At 42.1% G+C, this 26,413-nt stretch overlaps 3 protein-coding genes across 3 annotated transcripts in view; 1 reads left to right on the top strand and 2 right to left on the bottom strand.

The window, feature by feature from the left end:
- LOC311127997 (multiple epidermal growth factor-like domains protein 9) overlaps positions 1 to 4,158 on the bottom strand; it is a gene marked incomplete at its 5' end in the record, with an annotated part of 93,586 nt that extends 89,428 nt beyond the window's left edge. Inside the window, one exon of the mRNA XM_084159924.1 lies at positions 3,633 to 4,158. Within this exon, the coding sequence (XP_084016050.1) occupies positions 3,633 to 4,158 (526 nt within the window). The remainder of the gene's footprint in view (positions 1 to 3,632) is intronic.
- A 1,287-nt stretch (positions 4,159 to 5,445) lies between these two features.
- rpl35 (ribosomal protein L35) lies at positions 5,446 to 12,923 on the bottom strand. The gene is made up of 4 exons (XM_084159833.1): positions 12,843 to 12,923; positions 11,967 to 12,103; positions 8,724 to 8,805; positions 5,446 to 5,649 (listed from the first exon to the last, which is right to left on the bottom strand). The coding sequence occupies exons 1-4, from the start codon at positions 12,843 to 12,845 to the stop codon at positions 5,500 to 5,502; spliced, it is 372 nt and encodes a 123-aa protein (XP_084015959.1). The 5' UTR covers positions 12,846 to 12,923; the 3' UTR covers positions 5,446 to 5,499.
- An 8,915-nt stretch (positions 12,924 to 21,838) lies between these two features.
- Positions 21,839 to 25,471, top strand: LOC311127302 (actin-related protein 2/3 complex subunit 5-like protein). The gene is made up of 4 exons (XM_084159112.1): positions 21,839 to 22,275; positions 23,284 to 23,355; positions 23,795 to 23,971; positions 24,744 to 25,471. The coding sequence occupies exons 1-4, from the start codon at positions 22,135 to 22,137 to the stop codon at positions 24,804 to 24,806; spliced, it is 453 nt and encodes a 150-aa protein (XP_084015238.1). The 5' UTR covers positions 21,839 to 22,134; the 3' UTR covers positions 24,807 to 25,471.
- The last annotated feature ends 942 nt before the right edge of the window (positions 25,472 to 26,413 follow it).

The raw sequence follows: 26,413 nt of genomic DNA, 5'->3' as shown, positions 1-26,413 counted from the left end.
GATTCCATTCTCCTCTGAGAGAACAAATCCTCTGGTTCAGCACAATTTCTGACCCTAAGAAGACACACGTTCCGTTTATCTGTCATCACACTGCTTGTTTAGAGTTTTTAAAAAATGTTGATTAATATCCTAAAGGATATCATTCTTCTCACAGTAATAGTTTAAAACAAGACAAACAAAGGTCATAAACTGAAAAGGCCAGATAAACACAATAGCGGACAAGAAGACAGACACAGTAGACAAATGGAGCAGTTTAGTGTGTTTATGGCAAGAGGGATGTCCAAGGGGCTACTCTAGAGTCTAGCTGCAGGTCGAGGGAAGTTTTACCAAGCAACCAATACTAGTGTAACGGGTGGTCAGGGTCAGAGGTTACCATGAATCCTTTTCAAGTAAGGCACACCGTATGGCTTCCCAACGTCTAGGTAGAGCGAGGGGAAACCTAATCTTACTGCAGCTGTGCGACATTATGGCAGATTCAGCAACGGCACCGTGTTTATTTTTTATTTTACCCTTATTTTACCAGGTTGACTGAGAACACATTCTCATTTACAGCAATGACCTGGGTAAGAAAAGGGGGGATGAATGAGCCAATTGGAAGCTGTGTGGGATTCTTGTTTTTGTGGCACTGCCTCTCGGTAGCCTCAATCTACCCCCGTACGACAGAATGAGGCATATCTGTGGTGTGATAACGGCGACAAGGTCAGATGCTTTTTCATCTGACCAGGACGCCCTGAAGGCTTGGCTATCGATCAAATACAGCCCCATTACAGTAGCCCTCTAGTTACTGCCCATTGGGTCCCTGTGCAGGGTCCCTGTGCAGGGAACAAATCAAAAACCAGGGGAAATGAATCCCCCGCGTAGCTGCAGTGGTAGTCCATCTACTGTACCACAAAAGCGAGTCTACAACTCCACTCCAACCACGTCTTGAACGAAACGTAGACACAATAAAGAACTACATGCAGAGGTAATACTGTGTTTGCGGGAGTTCTCATTTTCCGCCCAATGAAATCCACTCCTACCTCAACCAATAAAGCACAGTAAAACTTGTAATGAGGGGTGTGTGCTCAGTCCCCTCCTGTACTCCCTGTTCACCCATGACTGCATGGCCAGGCACGACTCCAACACCATCATTAAGTTTGCCGACGACACAACAGTGGTAGGCCTGATCACCGACAACGATGAGACAGCCTATAGGGAGGAGGTCAGAGACCAGGCCGTGTGGTACCAGGATAACAACCTCTCCCTCAACGTGATCAAGACAAAGGAGATGATTGTGGACTACGGGGAAAAAAAAGAAGAGGACTCAGCACGCCCCCATTCTCATCGATGGGGCTGTAGTGGAACAGGTCGAGAGCTTCAAGTTCCTTGGTGACCACATCACCAACACACTATCATGGTCCAAACACACCAAGACAGTCGTGAAGAGGGCACGACAAAGCCTATTCCCCCTCAGGAGACTGAAAAGATTTGGCATGGGTCCTCAGATCCTCAAAAAGTTATACAGCTGCACCATCGAGAGCATCCTGACTGGTTGCATCACCGCCTGGTATGGCAACTGCTCGGCCTCCGACCGCAAGGCACTACAGAGGGTATTGCTTTCGGCCCAGTACATCACAGGGGCCAAGCTTCCTGCCATCCAGGACCTCTATACCAGGCGGTGTCAGAGGAAGGCCCTAAAAATTGTCAAAGACTCCGGCCACCCTAGTCATAGACTGTTCTCTCTGCTACCGCACGGCAAGCGGTACCGGAGCGCCAAGTCTAGGTCCAAAAGGCTTCTACCCCCAAGCCATGAGACTCCTGAACAGCTAATCATGGCTACCCAGACTATTTGCACTGTCCCCCCACCCCCCTCTTTTACGCTGCTGCTACTCTGTTTATTATTTATGCATAGTCACTTTAACTCTACCCACATGTACATATTACCTCGACTAGCCGGTGCCCCCGCACATTGACTCTGTACCGGTACCCCCCTGTATATAGCCTCCCTACAGTTATTTTATTTTACTGCTGCTCTTTAGTTATTTGCTTTAATTTTTTTACTTAACACTTATTTTATTTTACTTTTTCTTTTAAAAAACTGCATTGTTGGTTAAGGGCTTGTAAGTAAGCATTTCACTGTAATGTCTACACCTGTTGTATTCGGCGCACATGGCAAATAAAATTTGATTTGATTTGAGAGTTACTCTACTATGAGCTTCCATGATTATTTAATGCAATCATCAGATAGTATGCCTAGGGACTAGAAGAACTCACACTGCTTCTAAAGACCTCATCATCTCAAGGCATCTCTGTTCGCTCAGTAGACATTTGAAAGAGAAAATGGTCAAGATGGAAACATTTATTACAAAAGAATAAGCAGAGTTTGACAGTGAGACGAGTTAAAAGACCACACAACCAGACAAAACTGATTAAATAGTTCTATACGAGGGGGAGACCACAGAGAGGGGCAACATGGGCTGACAGGCAGCGCTGTGACAAACATCTCCTGGATCTAGGAGTCTGCAATCCTTGCCATCACAAACTCATTAGCACAAAGTAAATCAGAGCCAAACCACAATGTCTGTCAGGGCTTGGCAGGGGCTGTGGGGAGCATTGGGGATACTATCCAACCAGGTGCAGAGAAACCGGCCTCTTTCAGCTGCACCGAAGCGTGGTAAGAAAGGATAGGGATTTCTGAATGTGAAGCAGGGCACGTTCGATGTCACCTACGCTGTGACTTACAATCTCACTCCACACATGAAGATCACAGGCTTATCAGTTCATGTTCATGTCACTCCCACAGACCTGCAATGATATCCATTTTCCATCATCTGTGACTTCCTCCCAATGTTACTTTATTTTGACACAAAACAACTACACAAAAACGAAGGTAGCCAGAAACAGCTGACAAATGCCTATATTCCAGACTGGATAGATATACCTGTAGGGAGTGTGACATACGAGTTATTGTGTTGAGTAGGGGTGTATACATGTGGCAAGACAATGACATTCCCAAAAATATATATATTTGATTCATATCAGAATTAACATTTTAGTCATTTAGCAGACGCTCTTATCCAGAGCGACTTACAGTTAGTGAGTGCATACCTATTTCATATTGGCCCCCGTGGGAATCGAACCCACAACCCTGGCGTTGCAAACGCCATGCTCTACCAACTGAGCTACACGGGACCCCAATTAACCGATACAGTTTACCGATTCGATAGTCTTTTTGCTCAGTTATTTTTTCCCAAAACCTGTAACTTTCAAGACCCTGATGCGTGCAGATGATTTGTAGAATGTGTTAGAGCAGGGTTGGAACAAAACCCTGTAATCTGTAGCTCCCCAGGAGTAGGGTGGGCTAATGTATTATATTTTACCTGACACCTACCTGATGGACATTCAAAGATAGTTAACATACATTTGCCATCGCCTTTTCTGACTTGTGTAACTGGAAAAGGGTAATGTGTCTTGAGACAAATGGCAGTGACCGTGCACTGCCTCGTTTCTCGTTGCTTTTTTAAATAAATATTTTATTTCATGCAATATTTCATACTACGAGGTATTTGGACATGAAAATAATCCTGTTTCAAAATAAATGTCAACATCCTACTGTATTTCAATTTCCAAAACTGGGTAGAGCAGAGACTTACTTTGTTGCCTGTCAGTGGTGGGGACAGGTGGAGGTTGCGAGGTGGGCAAATAATTTGTCTTTGTTTCGGGAGCCCTCGATGTAGAAATTGTTGAAGCAGTTAGTGTTGTAGTTCGAATTATTCCTATGTAAATTGTCGGCGTTATGTCGGCTGTACCATCATTGTTTTTTACAGAGGAATCCTTAGATATGGACTCACTTATGGTGGTCTTTGCTGTTCGGGTCAACTTGTGCGTTCGGTAAGATTTAGTGGTTTTACCTGTAATCCTGTTTGCCGACGTGGTCGCGGTAGAAACTGGGGAGAGCGCTGAAATTGTGGACAACCTCACACTGTCCTCGGGTAAATAGTTTGGCATGGTAGTGCCGAGCTGCCCGAGTGTGATTTCGGACATGGCAGGTTGCTTTGATACAGACAGTTCATTGTTGTAGGAGGCGCGCGGTGCAGTACGATATAACCCAGCTGTCAATGAAAACAAAAGTAATTCCAGCATCGTTGACCTAAACATAGTTCTCAGTTCACACTTCATGTTCTTTCAACTCCCCACGTAAAAGTCAGAACAATTCCAACAAAACAGCACTTGAAATCAGTGCACCCGTGCGCCCAGCACTGGTTCTGCTGCCACAACTGTTTCCTCACGCTTACAACCAGCTCGAGTTCTACTATCGGTCGCACCAACGAGACAATGAGGCAATATGATTGACAAGCGCTCCAACCAATGCAGAGAGCCCTATTAAGAGTTGTACTTTTTAGATTTCCCTTTATCATTTATTGCATACCTAAACATTTCACACTTAGTTCTTTTACAGAGTGCTCTACTCTAGCCTAGAGAGCCTGAGAACAAACTGCAAAACATTAAAACATGTTAATTAATCAAAATTCAGCTGAATACATAACACGGGTTTTGGTTGATTTAGTAACGAATCAATTAAGTTTTCCAACATTTATTAAAAGCCTGTTCATGATTGACTTCATGACATATGGTTTTATTGAAGTGTCCATTACATGGGAACCAAGAGCACCATCTGGTGACGACTCATCGAAACCAAAGGTCAGGACCTACTCCTAAACTCAATATTGGAAATATTTCACCTAAAAGCTCATTTATGTTTCATCTGAAAGTGTGGTCGGTGGCGCCGTATGCGGAGCCTCCAGGCGCATGCAGAGGCCAAATTGAGCTCTGTACCGCATCGCTGTGCGCTGCCCAAATATTGTAACAATGCGGAGGGCTCGATATAGCTCTGCATTGACATGATTGGTTGACGGTAGGTGGGGGCGGGTGGTCCAGTATAAACACAAACTCACTTCCTTGACAACCGCTCTCCGAAGCGCAACAACTATAAATGCCCTGACTTCTGCAGAGGCCTCATCGCAGTAAATGCCATATGGCTCGTAGACGGCAGATTGACCATGCAAAGCCTTTTAGCCTATCAAGATAGCAAGGTGAAACAACAACCATATTGCTTATACCTGTACCATTATTTTTTGCAGCTTCAAAATCTGAAATGCCTAACTTAGTAGTAGTGACAAAAGGTTGTTTCTGGATAAGATCATAGTCAACTTTTATACACCAGTCCATAGTTTTAGATCAAATGATGGAGAATGAAGAGAGCATACTTCACAGCCAAGGGGAGGGAATGAGGTCACAGCATTTTATTTCATCATTTTCCCCATGTCGTTTCCCTTGTTTTGTTTGTCACATCTTAACGCTGTGTACATTTTTTCCAATTGTTAAAAGACAAACAATACTGTTAAAAAATAAGCTGTTCCCTTGGGATTCTCTGACAGATTTAATTCAAACACTTACAAGACAAAGTTATATTTTTTCCTGTGAAAGGTAATTTATTTTCAATATAAAAAAGGTACAGACTCAAGCCTTGACAGCGAACTTGCGAATAGTGTACAAGCGTGATTTCCTCTGCATCTTTTTGGTCATCAGACTCTCCTCATGTTTGTTCAGCCGCCTGCGGATGGCGCGGGTCTTCCTGGGCCTCAGATCCAGGGGCTTGTACTTCTTACCCTGCAAAATAAGCAAAAAAGTGTAGGGGTGAGGAGTTGGTAGGGGTGAGGAGTTGGTAGGGGTGAGGAGTTGGTAGGGGTGAGGGGCTGGTAGGGGTGAGGGGCTGGTAGGGGTGAGGGGCTGGTAGGGGTGAGGGGCTGGTAGGGGTGAGGGGCTGGTAGGGGTGAGGGGCTGGTAGGGGTGAGGAGTTGGTAGGGGTGAGGAGTTGGTAGGGGTGAGGAGTTGGTAGGGGTGAGGAGTTGGTAGGGGTGAGGAGTTGGTAGGGGTGAGGAGTTGGTAGGGGTGAGGAGTTGGTAGGGGTGAGGAGTTGGTAGGGGTGAGGGGCTGGTTTGGGTGAGGGGCTGGTAGGGGTGAGGAGTTGGTAGGGGTGAGGAGTTGGTAGGGGTGAGGAGTTGGTAGGGGTGAGGAGTTGGTAGGGGTGAGGAGTTGGTAGGGGTGAGGAGTTGGTAGGGGTGAGGAGTTGGTAGGGGTGAGGAGTTGGTAGGGGTGAGGGGCTGGTTTGGGATTCAGCAATGCAGTGTTTGATCCAGGCTGTATGTGCCATTCTGCAAATGATCCCCAGGTCTTGGAACCCATAACCAATTCCAGCGCTAGCTAGCCAACTTCATTTATTTCTTGGGGCTAGGGCTGTGGTGGTCACGAAATTTCGTCAGCTGGTGATTGTCAAGCAAATAACTGTCGGTCTCACGGAAATTGACCGTTCATTAACATAAACACATTTCATCTCCTGACTTCCACACATAGCCTACAAGCAACTGATGCAGACCTTTGGAACATCTACATTTTAAAAAGTCTAATAAATCCATGTAATATAGCCTACACCTTCACAATAAATCCATTATTTATTTTAGACAGGTCTAAAGAAGCATGATATGAAGAAAATGTAGTCTATTTCAGAAGAACAGAATAGCATACTCTGAGTTGTCCTGATCTGGCTATGTCAATTGGCTGTGGGCTACAGTAGTTAATTTAGCAGACAACATTTGCTTAGAATTCCGTGGCATTATTTTATAGTATGAAGAATACAATTGAACAAAGCTGAAAATATATTTTCTCCAAACGATGAGGGAGTGCGCACATGTGGCTATTCTGTGTTGAGCGGTTAACAAAAATAGTTATTCCTATATGCTTAATTTTGAGACCTAACTTTAGTTCTACAAATGTTGGGCTATATATGTTTTGATTTTTAATACATTTTAAGGCTGTATGATGCGACTAATGATGATTTGAAAAAAGTAGAAAGGCATGAGCTCTGCTTTGTTTTTTGCGCAGGCCATACACACTACATCAGCCACTCATTCACAATTTGACAAGCACTTGATAATGCCTAGAATTTCACGGCGGCATCCCCTTTGTGTGACCGTAATGCACCCTAAAAAAATCCATGCCTTTTGCAGCCAGTGGCCGTTATGCCCTTCTCCCTGAGTGCTGCGCGCTCCGAATCACCTCTCACTCACATGGCTCTCTATCACGTGATCAGGTCTTTCTCCCAGGCTAGAAGTGAAGACACACATCGGGGATGCAACTGTGCGCGTCCTTATCCAATTCCCAGGTGCATATTGAAGATATTGGAAGAACTGTCCACATTTACTTTTCGTCAGCCAACTAGATGAGTAGGCCTAACGAACAGCAAAAGCACTAGCCTATGTCAAGCTACTATCCCCCGTAGTACAAAAGTCGACCTATTCTATCGCAAATTATTTCAACCACTCGCATCTAAAAAAATAAAACTTTCTTACGCAACAGATCAGACCGTTTAGCTTAAAATGTTGATCAACTATTAGGCTACTTCTTAACATTATAAGCGCAGCAATACGCACATGGTAGTAGGCTATAAGCGCGAATGTACCATTAGCGGAAAACACCATTATCAAAAGTGACCCCAAATGCAATTATGCATGTAATGCTTTTATTATAAAGGTGCATTTTTATGGTGAAAATGATCTTCCCCAAACTTGAAACTCACGCGCTGCTTATGTATGCCAGTTAGGCTCTACACCCATTGTAAAGCAGATTAATGTGCTTCATTTTAAGAAGTTATTTGGCCACTTTAGTTGTGATGCAAACCTTATCAAAACATATAGGCCTATGGGCTAGGCTACATGAGGTGTGCAACTATGATTCAAAACAGTCACAAAAAAAAAGGCATTGTTTCTTATGCTGGGCATCATTCACAAGTGATATGCTAATATTATCACCCATCAGACTATTCTTGATTTAATCTTTACATATACTAAATAATATGTGAAATTTGTTTTCATTTAGAATGGACCATTATCATGCACCTGTATAGAAACAGGGGCAGCGGGAAAAAATAAATGTCATCTATGCAGTTAAATAGCGAATGGAGGACACTTTTCCCGTGGTTCATTTTCATGCTAGCCAGGTAGGCTATACTCCTGTTGTAAAGACAAGCAATGTGCTTAATATTAGGAAAGTTGAGAAATAAATATAGTAGGCCTAGCCTATAGAAACCTGATGGGATCCTCCTCTTTTTAGTAGAGGCCATCTCACGCAATTGCATAGCCTATAGAAATGTTGTGCAACATGAGCTCATGGGCTCTCATGAAGTGTTGGATTAGATTTTTGATCACATTTGCATTGATGTCAGAGTGATTAGAGGGACAATATAGTGCTGAGTACCAGGCAGTTAGCAAGTTTGGTAGGCTACTAATGACCAGCAGCAGCATCAGAGCTTGGAGAAGCCTAATTACCATGACTAAATGGTCACGTGGAATTTGACTGCCTTCATGACTCGTGACCGCCGGTGTGGCGTTAATACGGTCACCGCAACAGCCCTACTTGGGGAAGAAGTGGCTGGATTTGAACTAGAGGAAATTCCACTTTCGATAATTCAGCAAAATAATAATTGACGCTAATGCACCAAATAAAGATTTGTGAAAATAATCTGTAACGCTGATGCACCAAATCCGTGATGACAATTACAACTCAGTATTGCTAGTGACCTCACGATACTATACCATCATGACGCATAGATATTGCGATTCTATACTATAAAATCCTATAACTTAAATCCATGAAGCCAGCAACAAAGTTTTAAATAAAAGGCCTACCTTGTAGAATTTCCTCAGGTTCTCCTTCTGGGTCTGGTTGACGACTGTCAGGACTCTGGCAATGGACTTCCGAACGACACGGCTGAAATAAAGGTGGGAATGAGTGAATTACATGAAACATTGCACTTTCAACATATTATTGAAAACAGCTTAAAGGTAGACTCCGCAATATGACGTAGATGCAAAAAGTAAACAGCATAGTGGGTCAATTTCTAGTGGTTGAATTTCCGCAACTAAGTGCGTTGAAGCACGATGCTCAGCTTCTCCTGTTGCTCCCACGCTGTAAGAGCGTGAAGCAAACCCATGCACATGAGCAGATACTGTGTGCGACTGTGTGAAAGCAAAGTCTTGAATCTTGCGCATCTCAATATCTGCGGTGCTGCTCGTGGCAACTAATGACATATTGCTATTTACCGCGTTTTAATTGTATCTTTCAAATTGGACAGATAAGACGTAGGGAAATGTACAATTGCTTTTCTGCCATATATTAATGTCAAACAATGCGCAGTATATGCAAGTCGAACATGTTTTTCTCGAACTGGCCATATGGTAATGTTATCTGTCAACTCAGACTTGATTTTCACGATCAAATAATATTCATAAGCAGGGGTGAAAGTAAGGCGCTACGGTCCGGTACCGCGAAAAAATAAATAGTTGGGGTACGCCGTACCGGTAAAACACGAGCGTATCACAATAATTAAAACAAAATGTCAAGAAAACTGTAGGCTATAACACCACTTTTTATCATTACCGCATGTCAAAGGCATGAAAAACTTGCTAATTAACTTGAAAACGGGTGGTATAGCCTACATTCCAAAATGCGATGTGGTTCGACCAGAACACTGACATTTTTGGCAAGGCAGAGATGAATGGCAGACACAGAGATGAGGACAGCAGTGGACGCATAATTGCTAACCTAATGACAATCGCCAAATGTCATGACACTTTTTGGTGATTTGTGTAACAGATATCGCTTTCCATTCACCACTGTTTGCAGGCTGGAAATATGTTGCGAGTGGATGAACATCTGCAGGTTGCCTAGTAAAGGATTATTTTGAAGTGATTGTCTGACAATCAGATAAAAACATAATGACTGGTTGTGTTTATGCCACAATAAAAAGGTAATACATTTAACAAAAGTTAAAGATGCACTATGCAGAAAACACTCCGCCATTTCCTGGTTGCTAAAATTCTAAAAGTTCACCTAATTACAGTTTGTGACAAAACAAGCACGTGGTCAAAAGTTTTGAGAATGACAAGTATTGGTCTCCACAAAGTTTGCTGCTTCAGTGTTCTTAGATCTTTATGTCAGTAGTTACTATGGTACACTGAAGTATAATTACAAGTATTCCATAAGTGTCAAATGCTTTCATTGACAATGACATTCAGTTTATGCAAAGAGTCACCCTGGCATGCTGTCAATTAACTTCTGGGCCACATCCTGACTGATGGCAGCCCATTCTTGCATAATCAATGCTTGGAGTTTGTCAGAAGTTGTGGGTTTTTGTTTGTCCACCCACCTCTTGAGGATCGACCACAAATTCTCAATGGGATTAAGGTCTAGGGAGTTTCCTGGCCATGGACCCAAAATGTCGATGTTTTGTTCCCCAAGCCACTTAGTTCTCTAAAATGACATTGGAGATGGCTTATGGTAGAGAAATGAACATTAAATTATCTGGCAAAAGCTCTGGTGGACATTCCTGCAGTCAGCATGCCATTTGCACACTCCCTCAACTTGAGACATCTGTGGCATTTTATTGTGTGACAAAACTGCACATTTTAGAGTGGCCTTTTATTGTCCCCAGTACAAGGTACACCTGTGCAATGATCATGCTGTTTAATCAGCTTCTTGAAATGCGACACCTGTCAGGTGGATGGATTATCTTGGCAAAGGAGAAATGCTCACTTACAAGGATGTAAACAAATTTCTGCATGAAATAATGTTTTTGTGAGTATGGAACATTTCTGGGATCTTTTATTTCATCTCATGAAACATGGAACCAATACTTTACACGTTGCACTTATATTTCTGTTCACTGTATATGTAATTCTATGATTAAGCGTGCGTACACAAGAGGTCCCGTCCCGGGAAGAAGTTAAATCTACTTTCACCCATGCTCATAAGATACATTAGTTCCCTTTAAAATGCTCAAATGAAGGTTGTTGAAAAACCTTCAGGGCCGGGTTTCCCGAGATTACTTCATTCTAAGGTCAACAGGCTACATATGCCTCCATATTTCAATAACATTGAATTCAATTTCAGTTTAAATACAATTGAGTTCTATTTTGCTATTGCGGCTTAGTAATTTTGCCTCAATATATTTCCCGTGTAACAACAATGCGCGCAATGATGTGACAATTATGATTTAGTGCATTATTATAGGCTACCACATTAGAATAAACCACCTCAATATTTGCAGCCATAGGTGATAATAGTCTCTCTAGGAGCTGATCCGACGTCAGTAGTGTGTATGACTACTTATGTTAGGCCCTCCTGTAGCTCACTTGGTAGAGTATGGCGCTTGCAACGGGGGGCCAGTATGAAAAATGTATGAACTCACTAACTGTAAGTCGCTCTGGATAGGAGCGTCTGCTAAATGACTAAAATGTAAGAACTTGAATAGAGAAAGCTGATCCGAGAGCAGCACTTCCTTATCAGTATCGACACATGCTCCAAAGACCCACTTAGTGAACATTCTCTCTACGCTGAGTTTTGGGAAACGCATGTGATATCGTCGGCCGTTTTAGGAACGATGCATCGCTGAACACGCTTATTTCTATCGCTATCTGGAAACCCAGAACCAGGTCAACAGGATAGACAGTCCATTACCTGAGATTTCAGGTTCTACCAGGGGCGGCAGGTAGCCTAGTGGTTAAGAGCATTGGGCCAGTAACTGGTTCGAGGGTAGAGCGCATAATGATCCTATGAAGTGCGCTGTTGTGATCTCACTTAGCCCACCTGCACCCTCCCAGAAATGTGTGTATTGAGAACCCATAGACGTCAAGCGTGGTGAATTGGACACAGTAATGCACATCTGTGAGCATTCCATCTTAACTCCTGCCATTGTTGTCCAAAGGTGAGGAAATGCTCATATAGGTGCAGTTGCATTTGTTTACATTCACCTTATGCCTGCTTTTAATGACGCCACTAACACTTCTGCGTATGACCCGTCTGCAAAACATTGTGGGAGGAAAGGTGAAATGAACTGTTAGCCAGTGCGAGTGATTTTAAACAATACTCACATCTTGGACAGTTTGGATGCAGCACCACCCGTAACCTTGGCAACACGGAGCTGAGATAGTTCCACCTTGAGGTCTTCAAGTTGCTTAAGGAGCTCCTCCTTCTTCTTACCCCGCAGGTCTCGGGCCTTGATTTTTGCCTAAAAAATTATAATTGATAAACAAAACGTTCATTAGGACGGTAGTGCTTTACTGATGACTTCAGACTAACATGGAATATTTGCAATCTGCCTAATCATACAGATCTAACAGGATATCTACAATAACATTTTTAATTTCTCTGATTCAAGTGAATGACAATGTTCACCCTACAGGGAAAACCAAAACACACAACCATGGCCTCCTAGAAATGATGACCATGTCCTAGGCTACTTAAATTAGGATTGAGGATGGTTCAGGCAAGATGCCCATACAAACATATTTACTTGATAAACATCCAAAACCCTAAACCATGAAATGCAGCACTAACAAACAACCCCAAAGAAAGTTGTGGTCTGACAAGTGCTTAATTATATAAATGCCTCTAAATACTTCACACCAGACAACACATTTGCAAGGTCTAACTAGCGACTAATAAAAACTTCAATTGACAACCAACTAACTACACTAGGTGAGATAAAAGTTACCTAGTTGACAGTCAGTGTCATTCATTTGCCTGTCTCTCGTAATGTAAACCTGACCATCTGAGGGGGGTTAGCCCCAAAAATGTACCACGGATTCTAGACATTCTAATCAGCGAATACGAAGACAGCCTCAATCACAAATTCATCACACGAAGCCCAGAGATGTGTGTCAACAATTTTATAAACGTTACTATACAAAAATTGCCTGAATGACGGAAGATTGTGTTAGATTGAGTTATTGTCGATTATTGCTTACCATCGTCGTCGCTGATACCTCACCAAAAGGAAGTTGAGGGGCTAGGTAGGAACATCTACCGGGTTATTATCGACCAATCAGAATCTTCGTAATGCTGACAAGAACTGGTATCAGTTAGATTTCCGGTTTCAAAATAAAATCTCCCAGTAAAAAAATAAGCATAGTAGGATAAGTGATGGACATCTTTTTAGCAGTTTTGTTGTACAGTAAGTAGTATTGTAATAGTTAATGCATTTTTTGGGGAAATCAAAACAAAATAATTTCAGCTGTATGTGATTGAAATATTGGTACAACTTGGTGCACATTTAGCATTAATTTAGAACATGTTGAACGCATTAATAAATTAAAATGTGTTATAATATGTTAATATTCACAGTGAACATTCAAGCTTTATTCACAGTGAACATTAAAACGGCATTAAATAAATATCTCACACATATATAGCTATATAATAACCAATAAATGTTTAGACCAAAAATGAACCATAGGGATGTCTGTCAAATAACACACTGTGGTACTCCATAACATATTCACAGCATGATTAATGAAATTGGCCTGAGCACGGAGCTGCGCCAAATCGGCAAGGAGCAAAGTGTTGTAAATGTGGTGGAGAACATGAGGTGACATCCCTGGAATGCCCGAGTTGGGCGAAAGAGACTGAGGTCGCCAAAATCAGGGCAGTTGAGAGTTTCCTATGCGGAGGCTGTCAAAAGGGTAGAAAGATTATCTCTGAAGGCCCCTTGGTAGTGAATCACCAGCATGTCCCAGAAATCTTAAGAAAGTGTATTTTGTGTATTTTATAGCGATGGTGGTAAACGGCACTGCACAAGTTGAACAGAAGTGAAGAAAGATCGACATCATTGTTTCTGCACCTGAAATATTTCTGCGATTAAAAGATTTCACATCTGAGGAGCAACATGGACTACCTACAGTTAACAGACGCTCTTATCAAGAGTGACTTACAATAGTCAGTACATACAATTTCGTACTTTCCTTTTAGTACTAGGCCCCCGTGGGAATCGCACCCACAACCCTGGCGTTGCAAGCACCATGCTCCACCAACTGAGCCACACTGTCTCCTGCGGTCCCACCATCTGAGGCCTCAGAGGCTAAGCAGGGTATTTTTTTATTCATTTAGCAGACGCACTTATCCAGGAGCAATTAGGGTTAAGTGCCTTGCTCAAGGGCACATCGACAGATTTTTCACCTAGTCGGCTCGGGGATTAGAACCAGCGACCTTTTGGTTACTGGCACAACGCTCTTAACCACTAAGCTACTCCTCAAATTATTTAAGGAGTGGGAATATATACAGTGCTGCTTGAAAGTATGTGAACCCTACAGGCTGGTCATTATTTTGCTATAAAATATTAAAATAAACATAAAATCCTTATCTAAAACCCAGTTTGTAATAAAGACATTCCAAGTAAATGACAGAAACTAAAAAACATGATATATTTTCATTGTTTATTTAACAAAAGTGGTTTATTTAGCAGAAACTCAGATTTGATATGTGCAAAGTTATGTGAACCCCTTCAGTCAATAGCTTGTGGCACCTCCATTAGCAGCGATAACTTGGACTAAACGTCTCCTATAGCCAGTAATCAGTCTCTGACATCTGTTTTGAGGGATTTCTGCCCACTCCTCCTTACAGAACTCAGCCAATTGAGTGAGGTTTGAGGGGTGTCTGGCATGAACTGCCTGCTTCAGGTCCTGCCACAGCATCCCGATTGGATTTAGGTCAGGTCTTTGATTTGGCCAATCCAAAACACAAATCTTCTTTCTCCTGAGCCATTCTTTGGTAGATTTGCTTGAATGCTTTGGGTCGTTGTCTTGTTGGAAGACCCATTTTCGGCCCAGCTTTAGCTCCTTGACTGATGGCCTGACGTTCTGTTCAAGAATCTCCTGGTATACCTCAGAATTCATGGTTCCCTTAATGATGTGGATTCATCCAGGTCCAGAGGAGGAAAAGCAGCCCCAGATCTTGTCATTCCCACCACCATGCTAGACTGTTAGGATAAGGTTATTTTGGTGGTAGGCAGTGTTGGGTTTTTGCCAAACATAGCGGTGTTAATTGTGACCAAAAAGTTCAATTTTGGACTCATCGGTCCAGAGAATGGACTTCCAGAAACCTTCAGGTTTGTCCAGGTGGTCTCTGGCAAAGTTATGACGGGCAGTTTGGTTCTTTTTTGACAGCAGAGGCTTCTTCCTAGCAACCCTCCCATGAATGGCATTTCGATTCAGTGTTCTTCTTATTGTTGAAGCATGCACAGTTACCTGAGATACAGCAAGGGAGGGCTGCAAATCTCTAGATGTTATGTTTGGGTTGGCTTTTACCAGATGTATTATTGTTCTTGTGGCTCATGGGGATATTTTGGAAGGGCGTCCACTTCTAGGCCGAGTTGCTGTCATGTTAAATGCTCTCCATTTGTAAATGATTTGCCTCACAGTGGACTAATGGAGCTAAAATCTTTTTGAGATGATTTTATAGCCTTTCCCAGACTGATGAGCTCTCACTACCCTCGTCCTGATGTCCTCTGAGATGTCCTTTCCTCTCGGCATGGTGTGCTTTGCATTCAGCTGGATGGGTAACACCAAACTGATCAGGTTTCTTATCTCTATATATCAGAGTCCCGCCCAAACTCTTTCCTAAGGATCTCTCCTTTGATTGGTTCATTTGGTAGCTAATTATTTACCCACCTGATTCTACTTACCTACTTGATTTAACCAACGCAACTTGGGGTTCACTTATTTTTGCACATGCACTAATTCCTTTTTAATTTTGTTTTTCTACTACACATATGATTTCCTCTACACCAGCATATGGTATTGGTAAATATAAAACTGTTATGTCAGATCAAAAAGACTGGTTCTGATTAAATGAAGATTTCATGGTAAAAACTGAACAAATCTGTACTTGCACAAGGGGTTCACATACTTTCAAGCAGCACTGTATCTATATACAGTACAAGTTAAAAGTTTGGACATACCTACTCATTCAAGGGTTTTCTTTATTTTTTACTATTTTCTACATTGTAGAATAATAGTGAAGATATCAAAACTATTAACACATATGGAATCATGTAGTAACCAAAAAAGTGTTAAACAAATCAAAATATATTTTATATTTGAGATTCTTCAAAGTAGCCACCCTTTGCCTTGATGACAGCTTTGCACACTCTTGGCATTCTCTCATCCAGCTTCATGAGGTAGTCACCTGGAATGCTTTTCCAACAGTATTGAATGAGTTCCCACATATGCTGAGCACTTGTTGGCTGCTTTTCCTTCACTCTGCCGTCCAATTCATCTCAAACCATCTCAATTGGGTTGAGTTCGGGTGATTGTGGAGGCCAGGTCATCTGATGCAGCACTCCATCACTCTCCTTCTTGGTCAAATAGCCCTTACACAGCCTGGAGGTGTGTTTTGGGTCATTGTCCTGTTGAAAAACAAATGATAGTCACACTTTCCTAGTGTGAGTGGAAGCACCGTATTTAAAAAAAACTATATGGACAGAAAATGTAGATGCATCCAGTAATTGTACTGTCATTCTGCCTCCTTGTTGTAATGTTGAGTTTCTGCTAAACGACACAAATTACTATATAATCCAAATGAGATAAATTATTTTTAAACGTCATTGGAAAAAGGCAATGCAACGATGTCGAGACAAGGTGGTCTCTCACAGCAATAAAACAGCTGGGGCATTCAATAGTGGTTTACTTGCCAACTACACAAATCCCTGATTAGTTTCTCTGTGTACCAACACCAATATTCAGACAGGTCCCCACAAGGAACAGTTTGGTGGGGACAATTTCAATCAACCATGTTTTGTGCAGACAATTTTAGTTTTTTTTAGATTAGGGGTGCCATTGTTGGATGTACCCATAAAGCATCTCAGTTCTAAGCACATTTCTTATGTATTATAATCCTACATTGTGGGGACTTTTAGAATCAAAATCAGAGTGCTGGGTTTCAGAAGTAAGAACATAAAAATACCTTCAGACTGAGGTGTGTGTGTGTGTGTGTGTGTGTGTGTGTGTGTGTGTGTGTGTGTATGTGAGTGTGTGTGTGTGTTTGTGTGTTTGTGCGTGTGCATGACTGCCCTCTTTGACGTGTAGAAGTGTATATGGTACACTATACTGTAGAAGTGTATATGGTACACTATACTGATATAAACTAAGCGCAAACCAGATGGGATGGCGTATCACTGCAGAATGCTGTGGTAGCCATGCTGGTTAAGTGTGCCTTGAATTCTAAATAAATCACTGACATTGTCACCAGCAAAGCAGCATCACACCTCCTGCTCCATGCTTCACGGTGGGAACCACACATGCAGAGATCATCCGTTCACCTACTCTGCGTCTCACAAAGACACGGCGGTTGTAACCAAAAATCTCACATTTGGACTCATCAGACCAAAGGACAGATTTCCACTGGTCTAACGTCCATTGCTTGTGTTTCTTGGCCCAAGCAAGTCTCTTCTTCTTATTGGTGTCCTTTAGTAGTGGTTTCTTTGCAGCAAATCGACCATGAAGGCCTGATTCACGCAGTCTCTTCTGAACAGTTGATGTTGAGATGTGTCTGTTACTTATTGGCAGACTAAATAGCCTTGGTTTCTCAAATGACTGCCTCGCCTGGTTCACCAACTACTTCTCAGATAGAGTTCAATGTGTCAAATCGGAGGGCCTGTTGTCTGGACCTATGGCAGTCTCTATGGGGGTGCCACAGGGTTCAATTCTTGGGACGACTCTTTTCTCTGTGTATATCAATGATGTCGCTCTTGCTGCTGGTGACTCTCAGATCCACCTCTACGCAGACGACACCATTTTGTATACATCTGGCCCTTCATTGGACACTGTGTTAACAAACCTCCAAACGAGCTTCAATGCCATACAACACTCCTTCAGTAGCCTCCAACTGCTCTTAAACACTAGTAAAACTAAATGCATGCTCTTCAACCGAACGCTGCTTGCACCCGCCCACCCGACTAGAATCACTACTCTCGACGGGTCTGACCTAGAGTATGTGGACAACTACAAATAGGTGTCTGGTTAGACTGTAAACTCTCCTTCCAGACTCACATTAAGAATCTCCAATCCAAAGTTAAATCTAGAATCGGTTTCCTATTTCGCAACAAAGCCTCCTTCACTCATGCTGCCAAACATGCCCTCGTAAAACTGACTATCCTACCGATCCTTGACTTCGGCGATGTCATTTACAAAATAGCCTCCAACACTCTACTCAGCAAATTGGATGTAGTCTATCACAGTGCCATCCGTTTTGTCTCCAAAGCCCCATATACTACCCACCACTGTGACCTGTACGCTCTTGTTGGCTGGTCCTCACTACATATTCGTCGCCAAACCCACTGGCTCCAGGCCATCTATAAGTCACTGCTAGGCAAATCCCCGCCTTATCTTAGCTCATTGGTCACCATAGCAACACCCACCCGTAGTATGCGCTCCAGCAGGTATATCTCACTGGTCATCCCCAAAGCCAACACCTCCTTTGGCCGCCATTCCTTCCAGTTCTCTGCTGCCAATGACTGGAACAAATTGCAAAAATCTCTGAAGCTGGAGACACTTATCTCCCTCACTAACTTTAAGCATCAGTTGTCAGAGCACCTTACCGATCACTGCACCTGTACACAGCCCATCTGAAATTAGCCCGCCCAACTACCTCATCCCTATATTGTTATTTATTTTGCTAATTTGTACCCCAGTATCTCTATTTGCACATCATCTCTTGCACATCTATCATTCCAGTGTTAATACTAATTGTAATTATTTTGCACTATAGCCTATTTATTGCCTTACCTCCATAACTTGCTACATTTGCACACACTGTATATATTTTTTTTTTCTGTTGTATTTTTGACTTTGTTTTGTTTTACCCCATATGTAACTCTGTGTTGTTGTTTTTATCGCACTGCTTTGCTTTATCTTGGCCAGGTCGCAGTTGTAAATGAGAACTTGTTCTCAACTGGCTTACCTGGTTAAATAAAGGTGAAAAAAAAACACACACAAAAATAAATAAATAAAATAACTTGAACTCTGTGAAGCATTTATTTGGCCTGCAATCTGAGGTGCAGTTAATTGCCATAACTCTGGGTCTTCCTTTCCTGTGGCGGTCCTCATGAGAGCCAGTTTCATCATAGTGCTTGATGGTTTTTGCGACTGCACTTTAAGAAACTTTCAAAGTTCTTGAAATTTTCCGGATTGACTGACCTTCATGTCTTAAAGTAATGATGGACTGTCATTTCTCTTTGCTTATTTGAGCTGTTCTTGCCATAATATGGACTTGGTCTTTTACCAAATAGGGCTATCTTCTGTATTCCCCCTACCTTGTCACAACACAATTGGCTCAAAGCATTAAGAAGGAAAGAAATTCCACAAATTAACTTTTAACAAGGCACGCCTGTTAATTTTACATTTACATTTACATTTTAGTCATTTAGCAGACGCTCTTATCCAGAGCGACTTACAGTTAGTGTACATTATTATTATTTTTTTAAAAATTCATACTGGCCCCCCGTGGGAATTGAACCCACAACCCTGACGTTGCAAACGCCATGCTCTACCAACTGAGCTACATCCCTGCCGGCCATTCCCTCCCCTACCCTGGACGATGCTGGGCCAATTGTGCGCCGCCCCATGGGTCTCCCGGTCGCGGCCGGCTACGACAGAGCCTGGATTCGAACCAGGATCTCTATCAAATCAAATTGTATTGGCCACATGCGCCGAATACAACAGGTGCAGACATTACAGTGAAATGCTTACTTACAGCCCTTAACCAACAGTGCATTTCTTTTTAACAAAAAAGTAAACATAAAACAACAACAAAAAAAGTGTTGAGAAAAAAAGAGCAGAAGTAAAATAAAATAACAGTAGGGAGGCTATATATACAGGGGGGTACCGGTGCAGAGTCAATGTGCGGGGGCACCGGCTAGTTGAAGTAGTTGAAGTAATATGTACATGTGGGTACATATTACTTCAACTAGTGGCACAGCTAGCACTGCAATGCAGTGCCTTAGACCACTGCATACCAGGTGCATGCAAATGCATACCAGGTGACTTCCTCATGAAGCTGGTTGAGAGAATGCCAAGCGTGTGCAAAGCTGTCAACAAGGCAAAGGGTGGCTACTATTATTCTACAATGTATAAAATAGTAAAAATAAAGAAAAACCCTTGAAAGAGTAGGTGTGGACACACAATAATATATATATATATTTTTTAAATGTTAATAATTTTTTGTAGTTTGTGCGGATTAATATTATCTCTCCCTTCCCTGTAATGGAATTACTTTTCTTTGACACATTTTTCACCCCCGTCCAGTTGGTGGCGGCAATACAGCATTAAATTATGTAGTCTGCTGCAAAACCCCACCGAAGGAGAAGAAGCTGCGCAAAATCTCTGGATATATTTAAGCAATAAAGCATGAGGGGGTGTGGTATATGGCCAATATACCATGGATATTATTATGCACGACGCAATGCAGAATGCCTGGACACAGCCCTTAGCCGTGGTATATTGGCCATATACCACAAACCCCCGAAGTGCCTTATTGCTATTATAAACCGGTTACCAACGTATTTAGAACAGTAAATAGTACTTTTTTTCATACCCGTGGTAAACTGTCTGATATACCATGGCTTTCAGCCAATCAGCATTCAGGGCTCCAACCACCGAGTTTATAAAAATAAGTGTAGCACCTCAACTCATTATGTGAACATTAGTGAATCTACACAGCACCTTGCTCAGGTGTATCCCCTCGAACATGAGATTACATTTGACTCCCTTTAATATTGGTTCTTGAAGAATTTAACTCAACATTTTCAGTCCTGTCTTACCCTAGTAATAACCAAATTCATAGGCTACGGTTGTTTTACTCCACTTTTCATGTTATGGTTGTCACTTAAATCTTTTGATTGTTGGTCTAGGTCCTTGCATCCATAGACCTATATTTCTGTCTATCAGTGCATTTGAGAGAATCAGTTTGGATTACAAGATGATCTGTAGATCAGTGATTCTGCACAGTCAGACTGTAATGTAGTTGATCTCAAAACACAATATATGAATTTGAGAGTGGTAACTTATGCTACATTTTCCCAACAGCCCCAACCCTCAACTTCACAGCCAACCAGAGGAAAAGCATCCATTGAACTACAGGAATCATAGAGATAAATGGAGGACTCATCTTTGTATCTGTGCCATTATACTGTAGCGTCTGTGACAGCATAGGCAGCACCATTGAGGCAATCTCCATTTTGAAGTAGTACATTTTCTTCTTCACGATTGGCTGATCCCTACTGATGACCCCGTTGGACATGACTCCAACATGGTCACCAGGAGGGATCAGACAATTAAGTTGGAAAGGCGTCAGCATGCTTCAGGTAAGCTGGCGCCTAGCCAAACTCGGCTAGCCGAACCGAACGAGTGTGCTCGCATACTGCCTTAAAAGACCTTCGCTTAAAAAACAAGAAAGAAGTGTCAATAGTACTGTTTTTCCATTTTGAGACGCCATCGTCAGTATACACTTCCTCAAAATAGTCTCACCGAAGTCAAAAACCCTCACCGAAGTCCAAAACGACCAAAAAGTCACAAAATGTCATCATAATAAATGCACAAACTCTTCCGAATCCGGCTGGGAAGCATTAGGACACCTTCAGTCCCACCCAGTTGACTACATTAAAATGGTGGAAGCCCTCAATGGCGCTGCCCATGCTAACATAGCTTTTTGGCCACTAGAGGCCTCTATCATTCTCTATGAGACGAATATAAGTGGCAGAAAGGCCAATGGACTGAAACTAAAAAACACAATTTTTTTCGAAATGTATTGAGTTTGATAAGTTGAATAATATATAATGACAAAGGTGTACCGTACTACTTTTTTTGGCATTTATATTTTATTTACAATAATTGTCTAGGTTTCAGGGCAGTACACTTATTTTGAAGGATTTTTCAAATATTTGACCCGGAAGTGACGGTTGGTGCTGCTGGCTTCACGTAGGTGAAAATGAATCTGACAACAACACTATCGCGTGTCAAATTAGTTAGCTAGATACTTGGTTGAAAAGTAATGACTGTAACACTGGCAGATAATATTATATAGACAAATTACAATCAAAACACCGTTAGCTTGTCTCATCTGCGTAGACTGTGGCTGCTTGCAAGTAGCTAGCAAGAGCACCGACAGAGCAAGTACGCTGTACTACGCTCGAATCAACTCAACAACAGCGCCGTGGAGGACTAGCTCGCTGGCTTGCTAGCTACTGTTTCCTCCAGCGAAGTGGCTCCGATGGCGAAAAACACTCTTTCGTCGCGATTCAGGAAACTCGACATAGATGAATTTGATGAGAACAAATTCGTGGATGATCACGATGAGGCTGTCGATAATCAAGGACCGGACGCCGCGGAGATAGACAACCTCATCAGGCAATATCCTTTACGTTCATGCGCATGCCCCCCATGTTAACTAGCACATTTAGCTAACAGATAGCCTCGGCGATTTGATGTGATTTTGTTTTTAATCCAAAACCCAAATGCTCAACATAGCTTTTGTGTTCGTGCTGACAAATGTATCTTGCTAGCTAGCTTAGTTGATGTTGTGTAAATATGTATGTTTAGGTTGTTAACTAGCTAGCCAATGGAGGATATATCTGGCTGAACAGTCCTTAGCTCTGGTCCAGACCAGGGCGCCCTCCAGAGCTACCTAAACCCGAGACTCTTGAATGTCTTAGCTATTTGCTAACTAACAGTTAGCTAGGTAGTTATGTCTAAACATAGTTGGCTATAACTAGCATGCAAAGCACACACAGTTGCTCCAGTATCGATTAGGGAAATCACTGTGCCATTTGATTTGGGTGAGGCAGGAGTTTCAGAGTGTCAGTTGGGTCAACATGGCCCCTTTAATAAGGGCCTTATGTCGAGGTATGTTTATTTCGAGTGAGCCACATTCAGGGCAGTGACACCAGGTCAGGATTAGTTTAAAGCCAGTAAAATATATATTTTTCCCCCCACGTTATAAGGTGGTATAGCTATGTATCTCTCTGCGCTTGATCCTCTGCGTCATTCTGCTCCATTTGAGAGGAATCATTTGGGAATATGGTTGGTCTGGCTGTTTATGATCGGACACCTCTATGGCTGCGTTTACACAGGCAGCCCAACTGATATTTTGACCAATTAGATAAGCTCTGAAAAAGATCTGACGTGATTGGTCAAAAGACCAATTCCTGGAAGAATATCAGAATTGGGCTGGCTGTGTAACCGCAGCCTAAGGTCTCAAGAAAGAGATCTCACATTGGATGCTGGCATCAAAACCCTCCCTGATATCGGTCTGTTTCTGTTGGTCGAAAAACATTTGAGATGCATTATGTGTTCCTGCCCCTTAAACCTATTTAGGATATGACAATAGGAAGTATTACATTCCTTAACCGACTAATGCACAGGAGACATGATGACAGCTTTTCACATTGCTCTCCGGAACCCTCCTGTCAACTCTAAGAATCCAGCAATAAAGGTAATGGGCCAAGATGTGAATCAAATCTGAAATTGTACTCTTGCATCATGTAACTTTGTGGGAAGCTCCTTTTGTCAATATTGACATTGGTTTAGAATGCTAGTGTAACAGAGTTAAGAACGTACCGTAAGCCCACTCCACAGCTAGCTTGAAATGTCGTGGATGGAGCCATCCAATTGGTACCTTTTGGGTGGCTCAAACCATTGGAATGTTGTCAAGGAGGGCGGTCACGCGTGTTAGCAAAGCAGAGGTCCCGAGTTCAAGCCAGGCATGAGCCGAATCTGGTGCAAGTGGTACTCGCCAACAAGCAACGTCGTAACACTAGCTCATGGCAGGAGGCTTAGCAAGCATCCAAAAAATGTTGCCTGCCTCTCGTGGGAATCTGCACTGATGTAAATAACTTTCGTAAACATGCTCTCTCTCTCTTGCTGTCTTGCAGGAAAGGGCTCTGGCAATAGTGCTGCGAGTGTTGACGTCATTCAAGTCCGGCGATATTGAGCCAGCCGTCAAGTCGCTTGACAGAAGTGGGGTGGACCTGCTTATGAAGTACATATATAGAGGCTTCGAGAAGCCCTCTGACAATAGCAGTGCCATTCTCCTACAGTGGCACGAAAAGGTGTGAAAGCGCTATCTGAACTTGCGAACTTTAAACTCTAAGCCACCTAGTACAAACTTTTTTTTTTATGGGGGAAACTTAGTCGGGGTCTCAATTTACTGTGGCAAGTTGGAATAGTAAAATACACAAGGTGCAATTTTGAAATTTGGTTGTGCATCAGCAGTTTTTTTACTGATAGTCACTCAATTAGCCCATGTCAGCAAAACATCTTTGGATTGGTAAATTAGTCTAGCGGCCAGCTATTTTGGTTGAATTACTGTCCGGGGAGCCCCCATTGATTTTGTTAGTCAGTCTCACTTATATTAAAAACGGTAAACATTTCTCTCCACTGTATAGCAAAATGTGTAGAATTGCAGGAAATGTGCTATAAAACAGCACATTTTCCTCTCCGTCCCATGACAAAATTAGTAGAATTACATGAAATGTGTAATATTGCTAAATTGTCTCTCCGCTCCATGGCAATTTGTAGAGTTGCAGCAAACTTGCTTTAAAACAAAATTTTCTCTATGTGTAGAATTGCACGAAATTAACTCTAAAACTTAAATTTCTCTCAGCTGTCAAGAGGGGGGCTGCTAAAATGTCTTGCTCACAATGTGGTGGTGGTGGTGGGGGGGGGTATGCACATGGGTACGCAGACCTGCGAGCAACTGCGGCCCCTCATGATGAATTCAGATGTGACCCCCACCCCCATCAAAATTGCCCATCCCTGACCTAATGTATCATGTGTGTATGATGTTTGTTCATTTGGCTCTTCCCCTCTGTCTTCACTCAGGCTTTCGCAGTTGGGGGCTTAGGGTCAATCGTTCGAGTTCTGACGGCCCGAAAGACAGTTTGAGGGGACGTGCTTTATCATCACGTGGAGCATCTCCCGCATGACCACTGGCAAGAGGAGTGACTGCCTTCTGTATAAGGGATAGTAGCTTATAATTACAATACATTTCTTCCTGAAGATAAAAACCCTTACACTACATAAGTTAAAGACAAAAAAAAAAAACATACAAAAAAAGGAAACATTATTTTCTGTTAGAAAATATTTAGCTGTAACTAAAGGAAATTATATGTATAGGATTATCATTTGTACCCAATCACAAGTTTGTCGTTCTTTCACCATTGCATTTCTGTTCTAATACTATTCATAAGCATCAGCATTTGTTTCTTTGAGGGTGGGGGAAGGAAAAGACAGATACACCAATAACGAGACATGAACATGGCAGGTAAAAGGGTGTGCATCAAGTGTTACTTGGTACCAACTGTACCTTTATACCAGTGTGTGTGTTGTGTGACACATTGAGTGTGCTTGCGAGTGTATGTCCTTTGGCTTACAGTGTTGAATATTTAGATTTAAGTTTGTCTCATTGTCATTTTTGTACAGACAAAGTACATTTAATATAAAGAGATTGAGATTCATTGAATTCAATTAATTGGTGGGTGGGGGATATTGAATAATGGGGTATTTCATTGTAAAGTGCCTGCTGCAATAAAACTCATGGATCATCTTAACTGGGAACAAGTGTCCTTGTCATTTGCCCTCTAGTCTAGTATATTCTGCAGGTTGGTAGTGAATTTGGCTGTGGAACCTGTATTCCTGTTCAGATTGAACACAATGTGTGACAAACTGCTAGCTCCATCTCCACACTAGGAACTCATCTTCTTGTGAATCTACAAACTTTAGTTCCAGAGAAAAACACCACTCATCCAAATAGTATATTCTTTTTTCGTTTTTAACACATTTTAATTAGATGAGCTATGCAAGCACAAAGTGGATATTTTCAGTAACCCCGTCCTATGCACTTGTAGAGAGCCGTGAGGATTGCAATATGGAGAAAATTCCATTTGGTCTATCATAAGGTAAAGTGGAGCTATGTGGTAACAAGTACGTAGGGGTCAATTTGGTTTTGGATGTTTGCTCGACAATACCCTTGGTAAGTGCTAAATCATGTACATTTGTATTTTTTGTGAACTATCAATTTAAGAAGGCTATACCTATCAGGAGGCAAGGTTGAATTTATAAAAATTGTAAAGCAGTGTTGGCGGCAGTAAACAAAGTTAATTTTCGATTGGGCCGACATGCAGCGTTTACTGTGAATGCAGTCTCCACTGACATGGGAACTTTACCTTTCAATTTAAAATCACACAGAACTTCCGCGATATGGATTGAATAGAGCCCTAAATCAAATGAATGAAAACTGCCTACCCTCTATGCTTAACCAGAAATGTTAAGCTCCAAATGACGTTTCTTCGTACAGGGTTTTAAACAAGTACACCTTACAGCCACCCAGGGAATCAACCAATACCCCACAAGTTAGGGGTGTCTAATTGTAAGAACCATCACTGACACAGATATCGGTCCATAAACCCCTTCGATAAATCAGATTACTGAAGACCATTAAAAAAGGGACCATTGTCACACAGTAAGGACTTTTATATTTAGTTTTTCGTTCC

The sequence above is a fragment of the Coregonus lavaretus genome (assembly GCF_964263955.1).
Source record: "Coregonus lavaretus genome assembly, chromosome: 4".
In the NCBI taxonomy this organism is placed as follows: Eukaryota; Metazoa; Chordata; class Actinopteri; order Salmoniformes; family Salmonidae; genus Coregonus; species Coregonus lavaretus.
The sequence above is the reverse complement of the archived record's forward strand: the minus strand, read 5'-3'. Positions and strand labels throughout refer to the sequence as shown.